This window comes from Lichenostomus cassidix, chromosome 1Aa (genome assembly GCF_008360975.1).
Source record: "Lichenostomus cassidix isolate B80296 chromosome 1Aa, HeHo_3.0, whole genome shotgun sequence".
NCBI classification, from domain to species: Eukaryota; Metazoa; Chordata; class Aves; order Passeriformes; family Meliphagidae; genus Lichenostomus; species Lichenostomus cassidix.
Genome location: NC_139480.1, coordinates 706,271 through 728,193, shown reverse-complemented (window position 1 = coordinate 728,193; position 21,923 = coordinate 706,271). Strand labels below are relative to the sequence as shown.

At 49.5% G+C, this 21,923-nt stretch overlaps 1 protein-coding gene and 1 long non-coding RNA gene across 8 annotated transcripts in view; one reads left to right on the top strand and one right to left on the bottom strand.

Moving 5' to 3' along the window:
- Positions 1–21,923, top strand: part of SHANK3 (SH3 and multiple ankyrin repeat domains 3) — a 138,864-nt gene that overhangs the window by 75,248 nt on the left and 41,693 nt on the right. For all 7 annotated transcript variants that reach the window (XR_014856288.1, XR_014856286.1, XM_085081180.1 and 4 more), the window contains 2 exons: positions 6,379–6,461; positions 16,131–16,255. Coding sequence is in view for 5 of the 7 variants with exons in the window: in XM_085081180.1 (XP_084937306.1) it covers positions 6,379–6,461; positions 16,131–16,255 (208 nt within the window). In the remaining 2 variants the exon portion in view is untranslated. The remainder of the gene's footprint in view (positions 1–6,378; positions 6,462–16,130; positions 16,256–21,923) is intronic.
- On the bottom strand, positions 1,754–3,629 carry LOC146443009 (uncharacterized). The gene is made up of 3 exons (XR_014856296.1): positions 2,441–3,629; positions 2,206–2,303; positions 1,754–2,095 (listed from the first exon to the last, which is right to left on the bottom strand). It is a non-coding gene; the product is annotated as an uncharacterized LOC146443009 (long non-coding RNA).

Genomic DNA, 21,923 nt, shown 5'->3' with positions numbered 1-21,923 from the left:
ATGGAATTCTGGGAATTGGGATGGAATTCTGGGAATTCATTCCCACGGCTACAAATGGATTCCAACTGGGAGGAGAAAAATTCGGGAAGAGGGAATTTGTGAGCAGAAGATGTTCTGAGGTTGGAGATGAAATTCCACCTTTTCCCAGGGAATAAGGGACAGGAGGAGAGGGAACGGCCTCAGGGAGGTTTGGATTGGATTTTAGGGAATATTTTTCCATGGAAAAGGTGGGACGAGAGGCCACTGAGGGCATCCTGGGAGTGTCACCTCTTGGAGACCAATGATGGGTGGAGAACTTGGAATTGGACCTGGAATGGGACCTGGAATGGGATCTGGAATCCTCTCTGTCCCTGTGGAATTCTGGGAGTTAAAGGTGGGCTTTGGATCATGCAAAATCATGGAAAAACATGGATAAGGACTGGAAAAGGATGTCCTGGAGGCATCACCACCATCCCAGGAGTGTCACCCTTTGGTGACCAAGGATGAGTGGAGAACCTGAAATTGGACCTGGAAATCTCTCTGTCGCTGTGGAATTCTGGGAGTTAAAGGTGGGCTTTGGATCAGACAAAATCATGGAAAAGGATTGGAAAAGGATTGGGACAGGATGTCCTGGAGTCATCACTGCCATCCCAGGAGTGTCACCCCTTGGTGATTGAGGAGGAGATGGAATGGGACCTGGAATGGGACCTGGAATGGGATTTGGAATCCTCCCTGTCGCTGTGGAATGCTGGCAGTTAAATGCAGGCATTGGATCAGGCAGAACTGTGGAAAAACATGGAAAACACATGGAAAAGGATTGGAAAAGGATTGGAAAAGGTTTGGAAAAGGATTGGAAAAGGATGTCCTGGAGGCATCACTGCCATCCCAGCAGTGTCACCCTTTGGTCACCAAGGATAAGTGGAGAACCTGGAATGGGACCTGGAATCCTCTCTGTCCCCATGGAATGCTGGGAGGTAAAGATGGGCATCAGATTAGACAGAACTATGGAAAAACATGGAAAAGGATTGGAAAAGGTTTGGAAAAAGATGTCTTGGGAAGAGAGGCCACCAAGAGCATCCCAGCAGTGTCACCCCTTGGTGACCAAGGATGAGTGGAGAACCTGGAATGGGACCTGGAATGGGACCTGGAGTCTCTCCTGTCCCCATGGAATGCTGGGAGGTAAAGCTGGGTTTTGAATCAGGCAAAATCATGGAAAAACATGGAAAATGACTGGAAAAGGATGTCCTGGAGAGACATCCCCACCATCCCAGCAGTGCCACCCCTTGGTGACCAAGGATGAGTGGAGAACCTGGAATGGGACCTGGAATGGCACCTGGAATGGGACCTGGAATGGGACCTGGAATCCTCTCCATCCCCATGGAATGCTGGGAGTTAAAGATGAGCATCAGATCAGGCAGAACTATGGAAAAACATGGAAAAGGATTGGAAAAGGATTGGAAAATGACCGGAAAAGGACGTCCTGGAGGCATCACCACCATCCCAGGAGTGTCACCTATTGGTGACTGAAGAGGAGATGGAATTGGACCTGGAATGGGACCTGTCCCCATGGAATGCTGGGAGGTAAAGGTGGGCTTTGGGTCATGCAAAATCATGGGAAAACATGGATAAGGACTGGAAAAGTATGTCCTGGGAAGAGAGGCCATCGAGAGCATCGCAGCAGTGTCACCCCTTGTTCACCAGGGATGAGTGGAGAACCTGGAATTGGACCTGGAATGGCACCTGGAATCCTCTCTGTCCCCGTGGAATGCTGGGAGTTAAAGATGAGGATCAGATCAGACAGAACTATGGAAAAACATGGAAGAGGATTGGAAAAGGATTGGAAAACGACCGGAAAAGGATATCCTGGAGAGGTCACCACCAAGCACAAGCAGAGACAGAACCCAAAATCCCAGGAAATCCTCTCCATCCCCGCGGAGCTCCAGGAGTTAAAGGTGGGCGTCGCTCTCCTCGCCACCCCCACCCCATCCCGGCTCCTTTTAGAATCCACGGAATGCTGCGGGAAGCCGGCGGAGCCGTGATTCATCCGCCGCTCCCACGCTTCCCAAGGATGGCGTTCCCGGCTCCGGTGACGGCTCCGGCTCCGGATCCCACACACCTGGATCCCAACCCACGTTCCCGGTGACGCCGATCCCGCTTAGGTAACGCTCCCCCCGCATTCCCCAAGGATTGGGGGAAAAAACCCAGGAAAAGCCACCCAGGAGACACCTGGAGAAGTTCCAGGTTGGTTGGAGAAAGCTTGGAGCAACCTGGATCGGCGGGGAGTTGTTCCTTGCTCGTTCTTTTTCCAAGCGAATTCCGGGATTCTGAAAGGAAAAGAGGGAAATCGGGAAATAAAATCAGTTTTCCTGGATCCAGTTGGTTATTCCCACGGGAAAAGGTCACACGATTTCCTGGGAAAATGCTGGAATGTCAGAATGGCTGGAGAGGGAAGGAAACTCACCGGGAATTTTTGGAACTTGAGTTCAGCTGGAGCTGCTGGGGAGATCCTAAAATCCATGGGATTCCAGAGGTGGTTGGAAAAGATTCCAAGGTCAAGAGTCCGAGCTGGGCTTGGAGCTTTGAGTGTCACATCCAGGAATTCCTTGGATATTGGGAATTCACTGCTGAGATGGACATTCCATTGGAAAATCCTGGAATGGTTTGGGTGGGAATTGAGCTTCAATCCCATTCCAAGGGCAGGAAAAATTCCCATGATTCCAGGGTGTTCCAGCCTGGCCTTGACATTCCCAAGGATCCACAGCTTCTCTGGGAATTCCATCCCAGCCAGGAACTCCTTCCCAAAATCCCATCCATCCCTGGATCCTTCCCTTCTCCTGGTGAACATTCCCAGCTCTCCCAGCCTGGCTTTGTCCCTCTGAACATTCCCAGTGGAACTCCAATCCAATCTCCCTGGATTTGGGAATCCTGGTGGGAATTTCCAGAGGGACACTGGAAAAGGGGATTTCCTCGGAGATGGGAGATTTTTCTCCACCCTGAGGAACATCTCCAGGTCCGGTTTGGCTTTTGGGATCCAGGGAATGTGGGAGGTGACTCCGAAGGGTTTGTGGCATGAAATCCCCGGATTTTTCCATTCCCTGGTTTTCATGGATACTGCAGAATCCACAATCATAGTGCTGGAATAGCAGGGAAATGCTGGGAATTCGGGATTGGAGAGCTCCGGTTTCCATGGAAAATGGTTGATGTCCCAGCATGCATCAGTTGTTGGGATCGCATTCCCGGTGTGGAAAATGAAGGAATATTCCCGGTGGGAATGGTGTTGTGGGCAGAAATTCCTGCCCAGGTGGGATTGGGACACCTGGAATTGCTGAGGATGGATACAGAGGGAGATTTTCCCAGTGCTGGTTGGTCATGGAAATCCGGGAATGTCATCCCAGCTCCGTGTGCTCCTCGCCTTCCATCTCGGATCTCCTGGGATATCCACCAGGATCCTGATATTCCCAGTATTCCCAGTGATCCTGGCAGGAATCCATTCCCTCTGGAGGATTGCTGAGGCCCAGCCTGGTTCATCAATCCCCAGTGGAACTCCAGGCTTTTCCCGTCCAGGAATGGATCCATAGGGAATTCCTGCTGGCACCTCTGGCTGCTCCCATCCCTCCCATCCATCCCTTCTCTTCCCATCCCTTCCCAGCATTCCCATTCTTTTCCATCTCTTCCCATTATTCCCATCGTTCGTCATCATTCCCATCATTCCCCAACATTCCCATCATTCCCATTGCTCCCATTGTTCCTCATTATTCCCATCATTCCCATTGTTCTTCATCATTCCCATCATTCCCATTTTTCCCCAACATTCCCCAACATTCCCAACATTCCCACCATTCCCATAATCCCCCATCGCTCCCATCTCTCCCAATCCCTCCCCATGGATCCCATCGCTCCCAGTTTCTCCCACTTTTCCCCCTCTCCCTCCTCCCTTCTCCATCCCTCCCACTGTTCCCCATCTCTTCCCATCCCTCCCTAACATTCCCCGTTTTCCTCATCCCTTCCCAGCACTCGCCATCAATCCCAAAACCACCCATCCCTCCCCATCATTCCCATTGTTCCCATCTCTCCCCATCCCTCCCCAACACTCCCAACCACTTCCCATTTTTCCCCATCGCTCCCATCAATCCCATCCCATCCCTCCCCATCACTCCCTCTGTTCCCCATCCCTTCCCATCATTCCCATTTTTCCCCATCCCTCCCCATTGTTCCCATCCTTTCCCATCCCTCCCCAACATTCCCTACTGTTCCCCATCCCTCCCAGTCAATCCCCATCCCCCCCATTATTCCCTGTCACTTCCATCTCTCTCCATCCCTCCCCAATATTCCCAATCATTACCCATCCCTTCCATTGTTCCCATTGCTCTCTAACATTCCCAATCATTCCCCATCCATCCCATTGTCCACATCCCTCCCCAACATTCCCAATCATTCCCCATCCCACCCCATCTCTCCTCTCCCTCTCCACGCCTCCCATTGTTCCTATCTTTCTCTGGTTTTTTTTATCCCTCCCCAATATTCCCAATCATTCCCCATTGCTCCCATTGTTCCCATCCCTCCCCATTCCTCTCCAATACCCCAAACAATTCCCCATCCCTCCCATTGTCCATATCCCTCCACATTCCTCCCCATCCCCCTCCAACATTCCCAAACATTCTCCATCCCTCCCCATCTCCCCCATCCCTCTCCAACATCCCAAATAATTCCCCATCTCTCCCATCCCTCCCATTTCCCATTGTTCCCATCCCTCCCCAACATTCCAAAAATTCCCCATCCCTCCCCATCTCTCCCATTGTTCCCATCTCTCCACATCACTCTCCAACATTCCCAAACATTCCCCATCCCTCCCCATCTCCCCCATCCCTCTCCAACATCCCAAGTATTTCCCCATCTCTCCCATCCCTCCCATTTCCCATTGTTCCCATCCCTCTCCAACATTCCCAACCATTCCCCATCCCTCCTATTGTTCCCATCTCTCCACATCCCTCTCTAACATTCCCAAACATTCCCCATCCCTGCCCATCTCTCCCATTTCCCTCTCCAGCATCCCAAACAATTCCCCATCCCTCCCCACCCCTCCCATTCCCATTGTTCCCATCCCTCCCCAACATTCCCAATCCTTCCCCATCCATCCCATTGTCCATATCCCTCCAACATTCCCAAACATTTCCCATATCTCCCCATCTCCCCCATCTCTCCCATTTCCCTCTCCAGCATCCCAAACAATTCCCCATCCCTCCCCATCCCTCCCATTCCCATTGTTCCCATCCCTCCCCAACATTCCCAACCATTCCCCATCCCTCCCATTGTTCCCATCCCTCCCCTCTCTCCCTCCTCTCCACTCCCGCTTTGGCTCCCACTTCCCGAGCTCCTTCCCGAGCTCCTTCCCGAGCTCCTTCCCGAGCTCCTTCCCGAGCTCCTTCCCGGCTCTCCCGGATTATCATCCCGGCTCTGATGTCACCCCTGCGGCTCAGCTGGGAGGGACCTGCGGCCCCTTCCCCCTCCCGCCGCTCCTAGAGGCAATTTGGGGAGGGGGATAAATCCATCCGTCCGTCCGTCCGTCCGTCCGTCTGTCCATCCGCCGCTCCATCACTCCCGGCTTTTCCCCGCGATGCTTCCCCCCCGCTCCCGGCGCTCCGTCACTTAGCAACGCCCGCGGGGTGCGGAGGGTGTGGAATTTTTTGGGCTCAAATCCGCCGGGATGAGGATTTAAACTCTGCCCGGCCGACAGCGAGGAGGCAGCGCTGCTCTCTCATCCAACCATCCCGATTTTTTTGGTTTTTTCCCCCCGCTCGGGAAGAGGCGATTCCCGATGGCCGAGCCCGCGGGGCTGCGCGGCTGAGGGGAGAAGATCCGGATCCCGACATTCCGAATTCCCGCGTGGGTTCCTCTCCCGCATTCCCGGGAGAGCTCCGTATCCCTGCATTCCTCTGCAGGTGACTGCGAGGGGCCCGGTGGGCAGCAGGGGGGGATCCAAGCTTTTCCTTTTTTTTTTTTTTTTCCCTTTTTTTCCCCTCCCTCCTCCTCCCTTTTTTTTTTTTTTTTTTTTTTTTGCCTCCTTTTCCTCCTCCTCCGCGCCGAGGCGAAGTCGCTTCCGTCTTTTTGGTGTGACTTCGGGCACGAAAAAAAATCCCCCCAAAAAAAAAAAATCGGGAAAAAAGCGAGAGAGAGAGAGAGAGAGACAGAGAGAGAGAGAGGGAGAGGAAGAGAGAGAGAGAGGGAGGGGAAGGCGATCCCTGCGGAGATGAACGGCTGGATGCGAAGAGGGCTCCCGGTGACAGCGGCCACCCCCGGCTGGTGACAGAGCCACCCCCGGCCGGTGGCAGCGCGGCTGGCAGCAGAGATGGTGCTGAGGTCTAACCCTGGCATGGTTCTCTTGTGCTCTTTCCTGCCCAGTGACTACATCATCGAGGAGAAGACGGCAGTGCTGCAGAAACGAGAGCATGAGGGCTTCGGCTTCGTCCTGCGCGGGGCCAAAGGTGAGCCGCGACCGCTTCTCCAGGGATTTTTTTTTTTTAATTTTTGGGAAGCGGTGGGGGGTGTTGGATCGGTGTCGTGGCCTGGGGATGGATGGAGGGGGTTTGGTGCTGGAGGTGGATTGGAATTTTGGGGGATTTTCGGTTCTCTTCCATGAGGGATGCTCGGTTTGGGATTCTCATTCCCAAAAATCCTGGGGGGATTTTCCTCCCTGGCTCGTTCCGGGTCGGTGTCGTGCTCTGGGGCTGAGCCGTGGGATTTTGGGAGGATTTTGGTGCTGGTGGTGCCTCGGAATTTTTGGGGAATTTTCGGTTCTTTTCCGCGAGGGAATGAATGGCTATTGCTTGACTTGGGATCTTCATTCCCAGCGATCCTGGGGGGATTTTCCCCCCTGGCTCATTCCGGGTTATTCAGCGGTCTGGGGCTGAGCCGTGGGATTTTGGGGGGCGTTTGGTGCTGGAGGCAGCTCGGAATTTTGGGGAATTTTCACTCCTTTTCCCTGAGGGAATGAACAGCCCCTGCTCAGCTCCAGACCCAAATCCCAGCAATCCTGGGGGGATCCAGAGGGATTTTCCTCCCTGGTTTTGTGCCCTGTCCTGGGGCTGAGCTGGGGAATTTTGGGAGGATTTTGGAGCTGGTGGTGCCTTGGAATTTTTGGGAATTCTCACTCCTTTTCCCTGAAGGAATGAATGGCTGTTTCTTGACTCAGGATCTTCATTCCTGGTGATCCTGGGGGAATCCAGAGGGATTTTCCTCCCTGGTTCTCTGCCCTGTCCTGGAGCTCAGCTGTGGAATTTTGGAGGCATTTGGTGCTGGCGGTAGCTCGGAATTTTTGGGAATTCTCACTCCTTTTCCCTGAGGCTGTTTCTTGACTCAGGATCCTCATTCCCAGCGATCCTGGGGGGATCCAAAGGGATTTTCCTCCCTGGTTCTGTGCCCTGTCCTGGGGCCATGTCTCGGAATTTTGGGAAGGTTTTGGTGCTGGTGCTGCTGGTGGTGCCTTGGAATTTTTGGGAATTTTCAGTTTTCTCCCATGAGGGATGAACAACCCCAGCTCGGCTCGGGATCCTCATTCCCTGCAATCCTGGGGGCTCCAAAGGGATTTTCTTCCCTGGTTTTGTGCTTTGTCCTGCTGCATTTCCCACTTTCCAGGAATTTTGATGGTGATGCTGCTCGTGGGAACTTGGAAATTTTGGGAATTTTCACTCCTTTTCCCTGAGGGAATGAATGACTCCTGTCCTGCTCAGCTTGGGATCCTCATTCCCAAAAATCCTGTGGGGCTCCAGAGGGATTTCCTTCCCTGTCTTTCTGCCTTATCCTGATGCCATTTCCCACTTTCTGGGGTTTTCGGTGTGGATGCTGCTTGGAATCTTTGGGAATTTTTGGGAATTTTTGGGAATTTTCACTCCTTTTCCCTGCTCAGCCCTTTGGCTTTTCGGGGTTGGAATCCTCAGAGTTTTTCCCTGGACTTTGGCCGGGGAGAGTTTGGGATCTCTGGGGAAAACCGGGAGATCTTTCCCAGCTCTTTCCATCCCGGAGCTCATTCCCAGGATATTCCCAGAGCTGGGATCTCACCCAGGAGTTTCCCCATCGCTCCTTCGGCCGAAATTCCATCTCTTTACTGCAAAAATAAAAATTCCTGGGAGACTCAGAACGTGTGGATCTCGGGAAGAGGGAGGCAGGAAAAGCTCCGGATGGAGAGACCTTTCCGCCCCCAGCATTCCCGGGAGCAGAGGGACAGCTTTTCCATGTGGGAGGAAAACTGGGAAAAAGCTTCTCCTTGCCTCGCCGGGGCTGCAGAGCCGGGCTGGATTGGGATTTTCCAGCAGAATTCCTGGATTTCCTTTGTTCTCTCCCCGCTCCGGTGGGAATGTTCTCACCCCGGTGGGAATATCGCTCTCTCCCCTCTCTCCCATTCCCTATGGATTTTCCATCCCTGGAAGTGAAACTTCAGGGCTCAAAATGGCATCCATGGGATTTTTTTTTTTTTTTCTGGATCAATCCTGCAGTTTTTCCCGGAAAACTGGGAAATTTCATCCCATTCCCTGGGTTTTTTCCCCCTTTTTTTCCTCTTGCTGGGAATCTGGGAATGCAGCATTCCCAAGTTAGTGAGGCAGTTTGGATTCCCCCCTGTGCTTCCCAGCCCCTCATCCCGGTATTCCATGGCTTTGAGGCTGGAATTCCATGGATTTTAAACTGGGAATTGCCTGGCCCTGTCGGTGTCACCATTCCCTTTGGATTTTCCTGGAAAACCTCTCCAGGCGTGTGGAAAAAAGTGGGAAAAGGGGCTGGAAAGGGGGGAGTGGATTTTGGGATCATCCTCGATGGAATTTGCTCTCCCTGCTGCAAATTCCCGCCTGGAATTTTCCCAATGCCACCATCCAGGGGTTCATTCCATCCCTGGGAGAAATTCCAGGGAAAAGGCTCTGCCTCATTCCAGAGTCCTTCCCAAGTTTTCCCTGACGGGATGAGTTTTCCTTTGTTTGCCTGGAGAGAACCAGGTTATTCCCGAAATTATTCCCGGAATTATTCCCAAAATTATCCACAGAATTATTCCCGGAATTATTCCCAAGACGATTTCTTCCCGTGGATCTCCTGAAGGAGTTGATCCCGAGGGAAAGGAGGAGAGGGAATGGCCTTGAGCTGGGCTGGGTTGGATATTCCATGTGGGAATTCTCTGAGCTTGGAACTTGTCGGGATCCATGGAATAAGTGGATCCTTTGGGAATTCCATGAGCTCAGAATTCACTGGAATCCATGGAATCAATGAATCCTCTGGGAATTCCGTGAGTTTGGAGCTTGCTGGGATCTGTGGAATCAATCAGTGAGTCCGTTGGGAGTTCCATGAGCTCGGAATTCACTGGAATCCATGGAATCAGTGGATCCCTTGGGAATTCCATGAGCTCAGAGCTTGCTGGGATCCATGGAATTAAAAAATCTTTTGGGAATTCCATGAGCTCGGAGCTTGCCATGATCCATGGAATTACCGTGTCTGATTTCTGTTGGAATGAGGGAAGATCCAATGGAAAGCCGAGAGCAAAGTCTGGAATTTGATACAACTTCTGTGGGAATTCCAACGTTCAGGATTTGGATGGATCAGTCCAAGGAGTGGGAATGAGGAGCAGGAAAAGCCTGGACTCCTTCAGGAATCATGAAAACATCCAGGATAATTAAAATATCCCAGTTTTATCCCAAATCCCATCACAAATTCCCTTTTTTAATTTTTTTTTTTTTTAATTGACTTGGGAGATTTTTCCCTGCTGAGTTTGGCTGGGAAGGAATTGACTCATCCTGGGATGGTTTGGGATGATGGGATGATGGGATCATGGGATGACCCAACTTCCTGACCACTCCAGGATGGAATTTGGTGCTTCCAGGATGGAATTTGGTGCCTCCAGGTTGGGATTTCATCCCCCAGGATGGGATTTTGGTATTCCCAGGTTGGATTTTGGTCACCCCAGGATGAGATCAAATTCCCCAATTTGGGATTTGGTCCCTCAGGATGGAGTTTGGTATCCCTAAGGATGGGTTTTGATTCTCCAGGATGGGATTTGGTGTTCCCAGGTTGGGATTGAATTCCCCAAGATGGGATTTGGTGCTTCCAGGATGGAATTTGGTGCCTCCAGGATGGGATTTGATTTCCCAAGATTGAGTCAGGATGGAATTTGGCCACCAAGATGAGGTTTGGTTCCCTTGGAATGGGATTTGGTTCCCCAGGATGGGATTTGGTCCCCAGGATGGAGTTTGGTGTTCCAAGGATGGGTTTTGATTCTCCAGGATAGGATTTGGTGTTCCTAGGTTGAGATTTGGTGTTCCCAGGATGGGATTGAATTCCCCCAGATGGGATTTGGTCCCTCGGGATGGAATTTGGTGCTTCCAGGATGGGATTTGGTTCCCTGGGATGGTTTGGGTTCCTCCAGGATGGGATTTGGTGTTCCCAGGATGGAATTGAATTCCCCAAGATGGGATTTGGTGCTTCCAGGATGGAATTTGGTGCCTCCAGGTGGAGATTTGATTCCCCAGGATGGGTTGGGTGCCTCCAGGATGGAATTTTGGTATTCCCAGGTTGGATTTTGGTCCCCCCAGGTTGGGATTGAATTCCCCAAGATGGGATTTGATCCCCTAGGATAGGTTTGGTCCCTCAGGATGGATTTTGTTGCTTCCAGGTTGGGATTGGATTCCCCAGGATGGGATTTGTTGCCTCCAGGATGGAGAATTAAATCCCCAGGATTGGGTTTGGTTCCCCAGGATTGAGTTTGGTATTCCCAGGACTGAGTTTGGTATTCCCAGGATTGAGTTTGGTGTTCCCAGGATGGAATTTGGCCACCAAGATGAGGTTTGGTTCCCTCAGGATGGGATTTGATTCCCCAGGATAGAGTTTGGTGTTCCAAGGATGGATTTTAGTTCCCTCAGGATTGATTTTGGTGCCTCCAGGATGAGATTGAATTCCCCAAGATGGGATTTGGTCCCTCAGGATGAAGTTCAGTATCCTCAGGAAGGGTTTTGGTTCTCCAGGGTGGGATTTGGTATTTCCAGGTTGGGATTTGGTCTTCCCAGAGTGGAATTTAATCCTCAAGATGGTATTTGGTCACCCCAGGTTGGGATTTAATTCCCCAAAATGGTGATTCCCAGAATTCCAACTCTGTGATTCCCGGGATTCCAAATCCAGAGCTTTGCCAGGGAAGGCTGAACCTCCTGCTCCAGGAATTTTCCCTCATTCCCAGCAGGAACTTCCTGAATTTAATTCCCGACTTTTTGGTTCTGTTCTCCCATCGGATGAGGTTCTCCTCCCATTGGATTTAGGAATGGAATTTCCATGATTTCCAGACCAGGAGCTTCCCCTGGATCCGGTTGGGATGATTTGGCCCCAGACTGGTTTTGGGAATGAACTGGGAGAGGAGGATCAGGATTCCCAGAATTCCCACATGGATCTGGGAATCTCAGGAGCCCAGGAAGCTCCAGGGGTGAATTTTTCCAGGGAATTCGTGGAATTCTCATCCCTGGAAACGTCCATAGAAGCTGTGGATGCTGCACTTGGGAATGTGGGGCAGTGGTGGATTTGGGAATGCTGGGAATGCTTGGATTGGATGTTTTCCAACGGATTTTCCAGCCCAGATAATTCCCTCCTCCTCCTCCTTCTCCATCAATCACCAGGGCGACAACCCTGGGATAAAAATTCCCAAGGCTGGGTTGGACAGGGCTTGGAAAACCCTGGGATCATGGAAATGTCCCTTTGTCCCCTCCTGGATGAAATTCCACTCCCGGAGTTTATTCCGCGGGGAGGAAATTCTCGATCCCGGAGCATCTTCCCGAATTTTGCCGAATCCTCCCAAATCCCGGATCACGATCAGCTCATTCCCTGTGGGCTCCCAACCCACGGGAAAATGCCTGGAATGACACACGGATAACTCAGCGGCTGGATTGGGATGGGGCAGGATGGGAGTTGGGAATTTCTCCACGAAATCGATCCCAGAGAATCCAGAAATGCAGGAATTTTCCAAGGCCGGGTCGGACACTGGGGTTTGGAGCAGCCTGGGGTAGCGGGAGATGAAATCCTGGAAGGATCCTGAAGGATTTTGGAGGAAGAGCTCCAAAATTCCGTCGGAACGGCTAAAAATAGGGATGAGTTGTCAAGTGTTTGCCACTTCTCCTGGGAAAGGCAGGAATCGTGGAAAGCCGTTGGTGGGAAGCATCTGAGATGCTTCAGCACATGGAGAAATGTCAGGGAAAGGTTGGCTGGGTGTGATCCGTGCTGGAGTGGAAAAATCCCGCCGAAAAGATGGGAATGAACGGGGAAGAGAAAGAAATGTCCTGGATTTGGGGGGAATCGGTGGTTTGGATGTGATGGGAAGGGAGAAAAACTTTGGGAATGTTGGGGAAACATCAGGAATGTTGGGAATCTTGAGGGACATCGAAGGAGAGGCCACCAGGGTCACCCCAAGGCTCCATCAGCTCCCAAAAAAATCCATTTTTTGGGATAATTGACGGGGAGGGGAGAATTTATCCTGGCTCCAGATCCTACCCGAAAAGGTTGGGATGAAATTCCCAGAAAAGCTGTGGCTGCCCCTGGAATTGTCCAAGGCCAGGCTGGAGCAGTAAAAGGTGTCCAAAGGTTGGAATTGGATGGATTTGAAGGTCCTCTGAACCCAAACCATCCCAGGATTGTGGGAATTCTGGAATCCTTGCCCATGGAATGCTGGCAGTGCCTCGGGAGGGAGAGGTTGGGAAAAGTGGGATTTGCCCCGGGATTGGGGCTGGGGGAGCTTGGATTGGATCTTTGGGATCATTTCTCCATGGAAAATGAGGTCAGGCCTTGGAAAGGATTTCCCATGGAGTTCCCATCCCTGGAAGTGTCCAAGGAATTCCTGGCTGTGGCTCTCTGGGGTTTTCAGCCACGAAATCCAAGGAATCCTGGAATGGTTTGGGTGGGAAAGGACCTGCAATCCATCCAATTCCAACCTCTGGATTCTTCCCACTATCCCAGGCTGCTCCAAGCCCATCCAGCCTGGCCTTGGACAATTCCAGGATCCAGGAGTAGCCACAGTTTCTCCAGGAATTCTGTCCTGGAGTATCCATGATTTTTGTTCTCCATCACAATCTGGGAATGGGATGTCTGGAGCTTCCCATGGATCCATCTCAGGCAATTCCAGACATAAATCCCAGAAGGGAATTCTCACTTTTTTATCCAAAGCCAGGGCGGGATAAGGATTTTTGTCCTTCCTGGAAAACCAGGATCAGCCTCTGGAAAAGCCCCAGCTGGTGGCCATGGGAGATTCCGGGTGGATATTGGGATAATTCCCCCTGGAAAGGGTGGTCAGGCCTTGGAATGGGAGGTTTGGATTCCGCATTCCCGGCGGGATTTAAATCCATGTTTTTGTGGCACTCGGGGACACGGATCAGAGCTGGGAATGGTTGGATTCCATGTTTTCCAAGGGCTTTTCCATCCCAAACCATTCCTGGATTTCCTGACTTGTGACATTCTCCTTTCCTCTCCTTTCCTTTCCTTTCCTTTCCTTTCCTTTCCTTTCCTTTCCTTTCCTTTCCTTTCCTTTCCTTTCCTTTCCTTTCCTTTCCTTTCCTTTCCTTTCCTTTCCTTTCCTTTCCTTTCCTTTCCTTTCCTTTCCTTTCCTTTCCTTTCCTTTTTTCCTTCCCTTCCCTGGATATACAGGAAGAGGGAATTTTTCCCTCCTGGCTTTGTTCTGGGATGTTGTTCCCATCCCAAGTGGATCAGAATTCCAGGACCTTGTGATTCCCACGTGGATCTGGGAATCTCATGAGCCCAGGAGGCTCCAGGGCTGTGCCGGGGTTGGAGTTGGTGAATTTTTCCAGGGAATTTGTGGAATCCTCATCCCTGGAAGTGTCCAAAGAACCTGGGGATGTTGTTTGTGGGAATGTGGGGCAGTGGTGGATTTGGGAGCGCTGGGAATGGTTGGATTCGATGTTTTCCAAGGGATTTTCCAACCCAGATGACTCTGTGATTCCTTCATTCATTCCATCTTGGATTTCTTCATTGATTCCTCCATTGATACCTTCATTGATTCCATCTTGGGTTCCATTATTGATTCTGTCGTTGATTCCTTCATTAATTCCATCTTGGGTTCCATTGTTCATTCCATCATTGATTCCTTCATTAATTCCAGCATTGATTCCATCATTGATTCCATCATTGGTTCCATCTTTGATTCCTTCATGGATTCCATCATTGATTCCTTCATTAATTCCATCTTTGATTCCATCATTGATTTCATTATTGATTCCTTCATTGATTTCATCATTGATTCCATTACTGATTCCATCTTGGACTCCATTATTGATTCCCATATTGATGCCATCATTGATTTCATCTTGGATTCCATCATTGATTCCTTCATTGATTCCAATATTGATTCCTTCATTGATTCCATCATTGATTCCATTATTAATTCTTTCATTGATCCCATCATGGATGCCAACTCGGATTCCATCATTGATTCCATTATTGATTCCATCACTGATTCCTTTATTGATTCCAGCATTGATTCTGTCTTGGATTCCTTCATTGGTTCCATCATTGGTTCCATCACTGATTCCATCATTGGTTCCATCATTGATTCCTTCATTGGTTCCATCATTGGTTCCTTCATTGATTTCATCATTGATTCCATTACTGATCCCATCTTGGATTCCTTCATTGATTCCACCATTGATTCCTTTATTGGTTCCATCTTTGATTCCATCATTGATTCGTTCATGGATTTCATCATTGATTCCTTCATTAATTCCATCTTTGATTCCATCATTGATTTCATTATTGATTCCTTCATTGATTTCATCATTGATTCCATTACTGATTCCATCTTGGACTCCATTATTGATTCCCATATTGATGCCATCATTGATTTCATCTTGGATTCCATCATTGATTCCTTCATTGATTCCAATATTGATTCCTTCATTGATTCCATTATTAATTCTTTCATTGATCCCATCCTGGATGCCATCTTGGATTCCATCATTGATTCCGTTATTGATCCCATCACAGATTCCTTTATTGATTCCATCATTCATTCCTTCATTGGTTCCTCCACTGATTCCATCTGTGATTCCTTTATTGATTCCATCATTGATTCCTTCATGGATTCCATCATTGATTCCATCATTAATTCCAGCTTTGATTCCATCATTGATTTCATTATTGATTCCTTCATTGATTTAATCATTGATTCCATTACTGATTCCATCTTGGACTCCATTATTGATTCCCATATTGATGCCATCATTGATTTCATCTTGGATTCCATCATTGATTCCTTCATTGATTCCAATATTGATTCCTTCATCGAGTCCATCATTGATTCCATTATTAATTCTTTCATTGATCCCATCCTGGATGCCATCTTGGATTCCATCATTGATTCCATTATTGATTCCATCACTGATTCCTTTATTGATTCCAGCATTGATTCTGTCTTGGATTCCATCATTGGTTCCATCATTGATTCCTTCATTGGTTCCATCATTGGTTCCTTCATTGATTTCATCATTGATTCCACTACTGATCCCATCTTGGATTCCTTCATTGATTCCACCATTGATTCCTTTATTGGTTCCATCTTTGATTCCATCATTGATTCCTTCATGGATTCCTTCATGGATTCTTTCATTGATTCCATCATTGATTCCTTCATTAATTCCAGCTTTGATTCCATCATTGATTCCATCTTGGATTCCATTACTGATTCCATCTTGGATTCCATTACTGATTCCATCACTGATTCTATCATTGATTCCATCATTGATTCCATCATTGATTCCATCACTGATTCCATCATTGATTCCATTAATGATTCCATTACAGAGGTGGGAATCAGGCTCTGCTCCCAGGGAAAACAGAAAACGGGGAAATGCTTTCAGGCTGTTCCAGGGGACATCCAGGTTGGACAATGGGAAAATTCCCTCCTGGAAAAGCTTTTCCAGCCCTGGCACAGAGGTGGATTCCCATTCCTGCTGGAATTCAAATCCATATGGATTTGAAGCACTTAGGGACGTGGATCAACCCTTGGAATGGTTGAACTCCATTTTCCAACCCAGATAAATCCCGAATTCCATGATTTCCAGAACGCTGCTGCCGTGCAGCATTATGGAATTCCCTGGGAAAATCCCTCACGTCCCTCTTCCCGTTGTGCTTTCCAGCGGAAACCCCGATCGAGGAGTTCACTCCCACGCCGGCATTCCCCGCGCTGCAGTACCTGGAATCCGTGGATGTGGAGGGAGTCGCCTGGAGAGCGGGGCTGCGCACGGGGGACTTTCTGATCGAGGTGAGATCCGTGTGGAATTCTGCTCCTTCCCAAGAAATTCCGGGAATTGGGATTTCTCCCAGAACTGGTGGATCCCCTTGGAATTTCGGCCGCTCCATCCCGTGGTGAACGCGATGGGAATTGATGAGTGGTTTTAGGGAAATTCCCTGGATTTGGTGGAAAATTAGGGATTTTCCTCGCTGGAGGAGGAAGTTGGGATGTTCCCATGGGATTTGCAGTGTCCTGGATTTGGTGGGAATAGGCCAAGGCTGGATTTTGGAAAAGTGGGGAAAAGGGTTTTCCGGTGGGAAAGCCAAGGAATGGTCTGAGGGTTGGTCAGGAACCGTGCTTTGGTTGGAAAGAGATTATGGAATGGTGGATTCCAATGGAAATGTGCAGAATGTTGGGATTGAAAAGGGATTGGGATGGAGCCAGGCTGGGAAAAATGGGAATGTCCTACTGGAGAAGGGAAGGATGCAGGGAGAGCTCAGAGCTCCTGCCAGGGCCTGAAGGAGCTCCAGGAGAGCTGCAGAGGGACTGGGGACAAGGCATGGAGGGACAGGACACAGGGAATGGCTTCCCAGTGCCAGAGGGCAGGGATGGATGGGATCTTGGGAATTAGGAATTCCTGGCTGGGATGGAATTCCCAGAGAAGCTGTGGCTGCCCCTGGATCCCTGGGATGGCCAAGGCCAGGCTGGAGAAATCTGGGATTGTGGGAATTGTCCCTACCCATGGAATGGGATTCAAGCTCCATTCCCACCCCAAACCATTCCAGGATTCCACACGGGATAAATATCCTGTTTTTTGTGTTGCCTGACATGTTTCAGGTGGGAATCTGATCCCGATTCTCATCCCAAAGAGGATTTCAGGATCTTTCTCCAGGGAAAGCTGGAGGAGAACTGGGAAATTCCCACTCCTGGTTCTCCATGGAGAGGAGAAAGAGGAAAACAGAGCCTGGAGGGATTTGGGATAGCTGGAGACACTTTTCCATGGAGAAATTATCCCAAAGATCCAATCCAAGCTCCCCCGGCCCCAATCCCAGGGCAAATCCCACTTTTCCCAGCCTCTCCCTCCTGGGGCACTGCCAGCATTCCATGGGCAAGGATTCCAGAATTCCCACAATCCTGGGATGGTTTGGGTTTGAAGAATCTTAAAATCCATCCAATTCCAACCCTGGGACACCTTGCACTGCTCCAAGCCCCAGTGTCCAGCCTGGCCTTGGACACTGCCAGGGATCCAGGGGCAGCCACAGCTTCTCTGGGAATTCCATCCCAGCCAGGAATTCCTTCCCAAGATCCCATCCATCCCTGCCCTCTGGCACTGGGAAGCCATTCCCTGTGTCCTGTCCCTCCATGCCTTGTCCCCAGTCCCTCTGCAGCTCTCCTGGAGCTCCTTCAGGCCCTGGCAGGAGCTCTGAGCTCTCCCTGCATCCTTCCCTTCTCCAGGGCAACATTCCCAGCTCTCCCATCCACATTTTCCGTGGATAATTTTCCAGCTCCAGCCTTGCAAATTCCCTGAACTTCCTTTTGGTGCCAGTGTGACACCAAGAATTGTCCCTGCTCCGCCTGGAGAGGATTCTCTCCGGCTTCGGAGCTTCCCGAGGCTTCCCAAAATCCTGGAGCTGTTCCCAAGTGCCTGGCACTGCTTTTCCTCCAAATCCCGGGGTTATTGAGGCTGGAAAAAAATTCCAAGTTCACCGAGTCCAAACTGGGATCCCCACCTTGAGCAGAATTCCAGGAATTCCTTGGACACCTCCAGGGATGAGGACTCCAAACCTCCCTGGGCTGTTCCAAGGCCTGACCACCTTTTCCATGGAAAAATATTCCCTAAATCCCAGCCAAGCCTCCCCTGGCCCAGCCTGAGGTCATTCCTGAGGTCATTCCTGAGGTCATTCCCTGTCCTCCTGTCCCTGTTCCCTCAGGATGAGGCTGGTGGGGAAGGATGGGAAGGAAAAGGAGAATCTTGGAGCTCCTGATGGAGCAGGGATGGAGCCTCAGCAGCAGGATTGGGAATGAGGAGCTTTGGGAGCTCTCCAGGTGTGGATCCAGAGGATCTGGAATTCTCCAGGTGTGGATCTGGAGGGATCCAGAGTCCTCCAGGTTGTGGAGTTTCCAGGAGTTTTCCAGGTGTGGATCTGGCTGATCTGGAATTCTCCAGGTGTGGATGAGGAGGTTCTGGAATCCTCCAGGTGTTGGAACTTCCAGGAGTTTTCCAGGTGTGGATGAGGAGGATCTGGAATTCTCCAGGTGTGGATCAGGAGGATCCAAACTTCCCACATTCCCTCTGGGAATTGTGTCCATCCCGGAATTCTCCCAACCCACCCTTGGTGATAATTCCAGCCTTGAATTCCATTTAAGGTAGGTTGGCAGGGATTCTTCCCGGAAAATCTGGAATTCTGGATTTTTCACAGAAAATCGGGAATTCTGGGTTCTTCTGGAAAATCAGGAATTATGTATTATTTCCAGAAAAATCAGGAAATCTGGATTCTTCTGGAAAATCAGGAATTATGTATTATTTCCAGAAAAATCAGGAAATCTGGATTCTTCTGGAAAATCAGGAATTCTGGGTTCTTCACGGAAAAACCAGGAATTCTGGATTCTTCCCAGAAAATCAGGAACAGCCACAGTTTAGGTTGGAAATTGGGAAAATTCCATCCAGGAGGGATTCAAATCCATGCTGATGTGGAGGACTTGGATCAGAGCTGGGAATTCTGGGATTTGATCTCCAAGGGTTTTTCCAACCTCCAGGAATTCCAGGATCCCATAAAACATTCCAGGAGTGATGGAATGTTGGTTTGGGATGAGATCCGATTTTTCCAGGGATGGGATTGGGGAAATCCAACTGGAATTCCGGAGCAGAATCCCGAATTCCCAGCCTTGCGTTTTCCCCCCATTCCGGGAGGTTTTAAATCCTGGAATTTTTTTTTCCATGAGGATTTTTGGATGTGGGGAACTTTGGCCACACAATTCCATGGATCCGTGTGTGAAATCCCAGGATTTGGGATACAAATGGATGGAAATTCTGTGGATATTTCCAGGATTTCGGTCTGGATTTTGTCGTTTTCCGGGAATTTTATTGAAGGGGAAATGGGAATTTTCCAGGTGGGATCTCAGCACTGGGATGAGAGATCCCAGAATTACGTGGGGAGGTTCAGATGGGATATTCGGGAATGTTTCTCCATGGAAGAGGCTGGGAAGCTTTGGAAGGGAATCAAATCCCTGGGGATGATGAAGAAACCTGGATTTGGGAATATCAATCAGCGCTTGGTGCTCTTAGGGCTTTTCCAACCTCAAAAATTCCATAATTCCATGATCCATTTCCCTTGGGAATGAGGGAAAATCCCACCGAGGGCAGGGAATGGGATGATCCAACCCTAGCCATTCCACAATCCCAAAAATTCTGGGGTTTTTTAAGGACAAGGAGCCCAAAAATCAAGGGGGGGGGAAAAATCCGCTGGGGAAAAAAATTCCCCCTCTGGAATGTGGGAATGAGAAACCTTCCCGGAGCTCCTCCCCGCTGGAAAGGTTAGGAAGCAAAAAAAAAAGCAGGAAATGCGGATAATTCCGGCTGGGGAGTGTGGGAGGTTGATAAAAAGGATCCGGGGAAATATCAAAGGCCGGGATTTGGAGAAAAATCAGGAATTGGGGAGCGTTAAAAGCTGGGAAAATTTAAAAAAAAAAATTTAAAAAATATGGAAGGGATTTGTCCAGCTCTGATTTTTTTTTATGGAAATGCTAAAATTTGGGATATTCTGGGGGAAAAAAAAAAAAAAAAAAAGCAGGAATGTTCTGCTCCGAGTTGGGAACGAATCCGGAGCTTGGATTTCTCCGTCAGATGTCTTGGGAGGCGAAGTTTCCCAGTAACCAAGGAGAGAGGGAGAGAGGAATCCCTAAAAATAGCAATTCCCAAATTACCGGCCTCGGGGAACGCATCCCGAAATCCTCCGGTGGGGGAAATTGGGAATGGGGCTCGGTCCTGGAATTCCGGAGGGTTGGGGTGAGGATTGGGGTTTTCCGGGATTGAGGGAAATCGAGGCAGGAATTCGAGGAATTCTGTGGAAGTTGGGAATGGTATCTGGTTGTCCTGAAGGTTGGAATTCCATCAGAATTCCAGGATTTAGGGGCAAGGAAACGGAATTCAGGGTGGGAGAAAATTCCCAAAAATTATCCTGAGGGTTTTGTTGGAATTCCTTCAGAATTCTGGGATTTGGGGGTGAATAAATGGAATTAAGAGTGGGAGATAATTCCCAACAATTCCCATGGATATTTGGGAAAATTCCTTCATGGAAAATGTTGGGAATGATTGGAATGGAATTCCGTGGAAGTGGGGAATGGTATCCGGTTATCCTTGAGGGTTTTGTTGGAATTCCTTCAGAATTCCGGGATTTGGGAATAAACAGGGGTGAATAAATGGAATTAAAAGCAGGAGACAATTCCCAACAGTTCCCATGGATATTTGGGGAAATTCCTTCATGGAAAATGTTGGGAATGATTGGAATGGGCTGAGTGGGAATCTGCGTTCCGGAGGGATTGAAAACCCATGGATGTGGAATTTAGGGACGAGGAATTGTCCCAGAGGAATTTTCCAAGCTCAGGAATTCCAGGATTTCTCTCTGTGTCCATGGGGATTCTGGGTATCCCAACCAGGGAATGTCAGGTGGAATTTCGGGAATTTCCCATTCCGGCAACTCAGGAATTTCAGGAATTTCCATTCCAGCCAGACAGGAAATGGAGATTCCAGCCTTGGGAATTCCCTCGGGAAGAGGGAAAACAGGGATTTCTCCCGGATTTTTGTTGGATGTGTGGGATGTGGCAAATCCTCCCCTGAAGGACAGAATTCCAGAGTTTCCCAGGTGGATCCAGGATGGATCCTTCGGTTCCGGTTATCCCTGTGGGATGAATTCGAGGGAAAATTCCCTGGATAACCATTCCATGGATTCCGTTGGAATCTCATTCCCGCGCCGGTAAATCCCACGGGAATTCGCCAGGGAGAGGTGGGAAAATTCCTAGTTCAGAATTCCCAGAATTCCCCCTCCAGGCACCGGGAGTGACTCCAGCTCTGGAATTCTTTCCATTCATCCATGGAATTCCACGGAAAACAAAGCAGGTGGATTTCCTCAAGTCCCTTCAGAGTCACTTCCCATCTCCAAATCCGGGCAGGGAGAAGTGGTCCCAAGGTCTGGAATTCTCAGAGTCGTGGTGGTTTTTGGGAATTGCCTCAATTCCCAAAGGCTGGAATTCTTGGAGCCATGGTGCTTTTTGGGAATGGCTTGGATTCCCAAGGTCTGGAATTCCTGGAGTTTTGGCACTTTTTAGGAATCACTTGTGTTCCCGAATTCTGGAATTCCTGGAGTCATGGTGCTTTTTGAGAATTGTCTCAATTCCCAGAGTTGGGAATTCTTGGAGTTGTGGTGCTTTTTGGGAATCACCCCAATTCCCAAAGTCTGGAATTCTTGGAGTTGTGGTGCTTTTGGGGAATGGATTGGATTTTGAGCAATTCCAGGGAATTTGCACATTTCCATGGATTTTGAACACTTCTGTGGATTTTGAGCACTTCCATGGATTTTGAACACTTCCAGAGCCAAATGGAAGCTCCAAAAAACCAGGAAAACCCCATTTTTTTGGGATCTCCCAGCCGGAAAACCCAATTCCCATCTCCTCCAGCAACTCTCAGTCACTGAGTATTAAC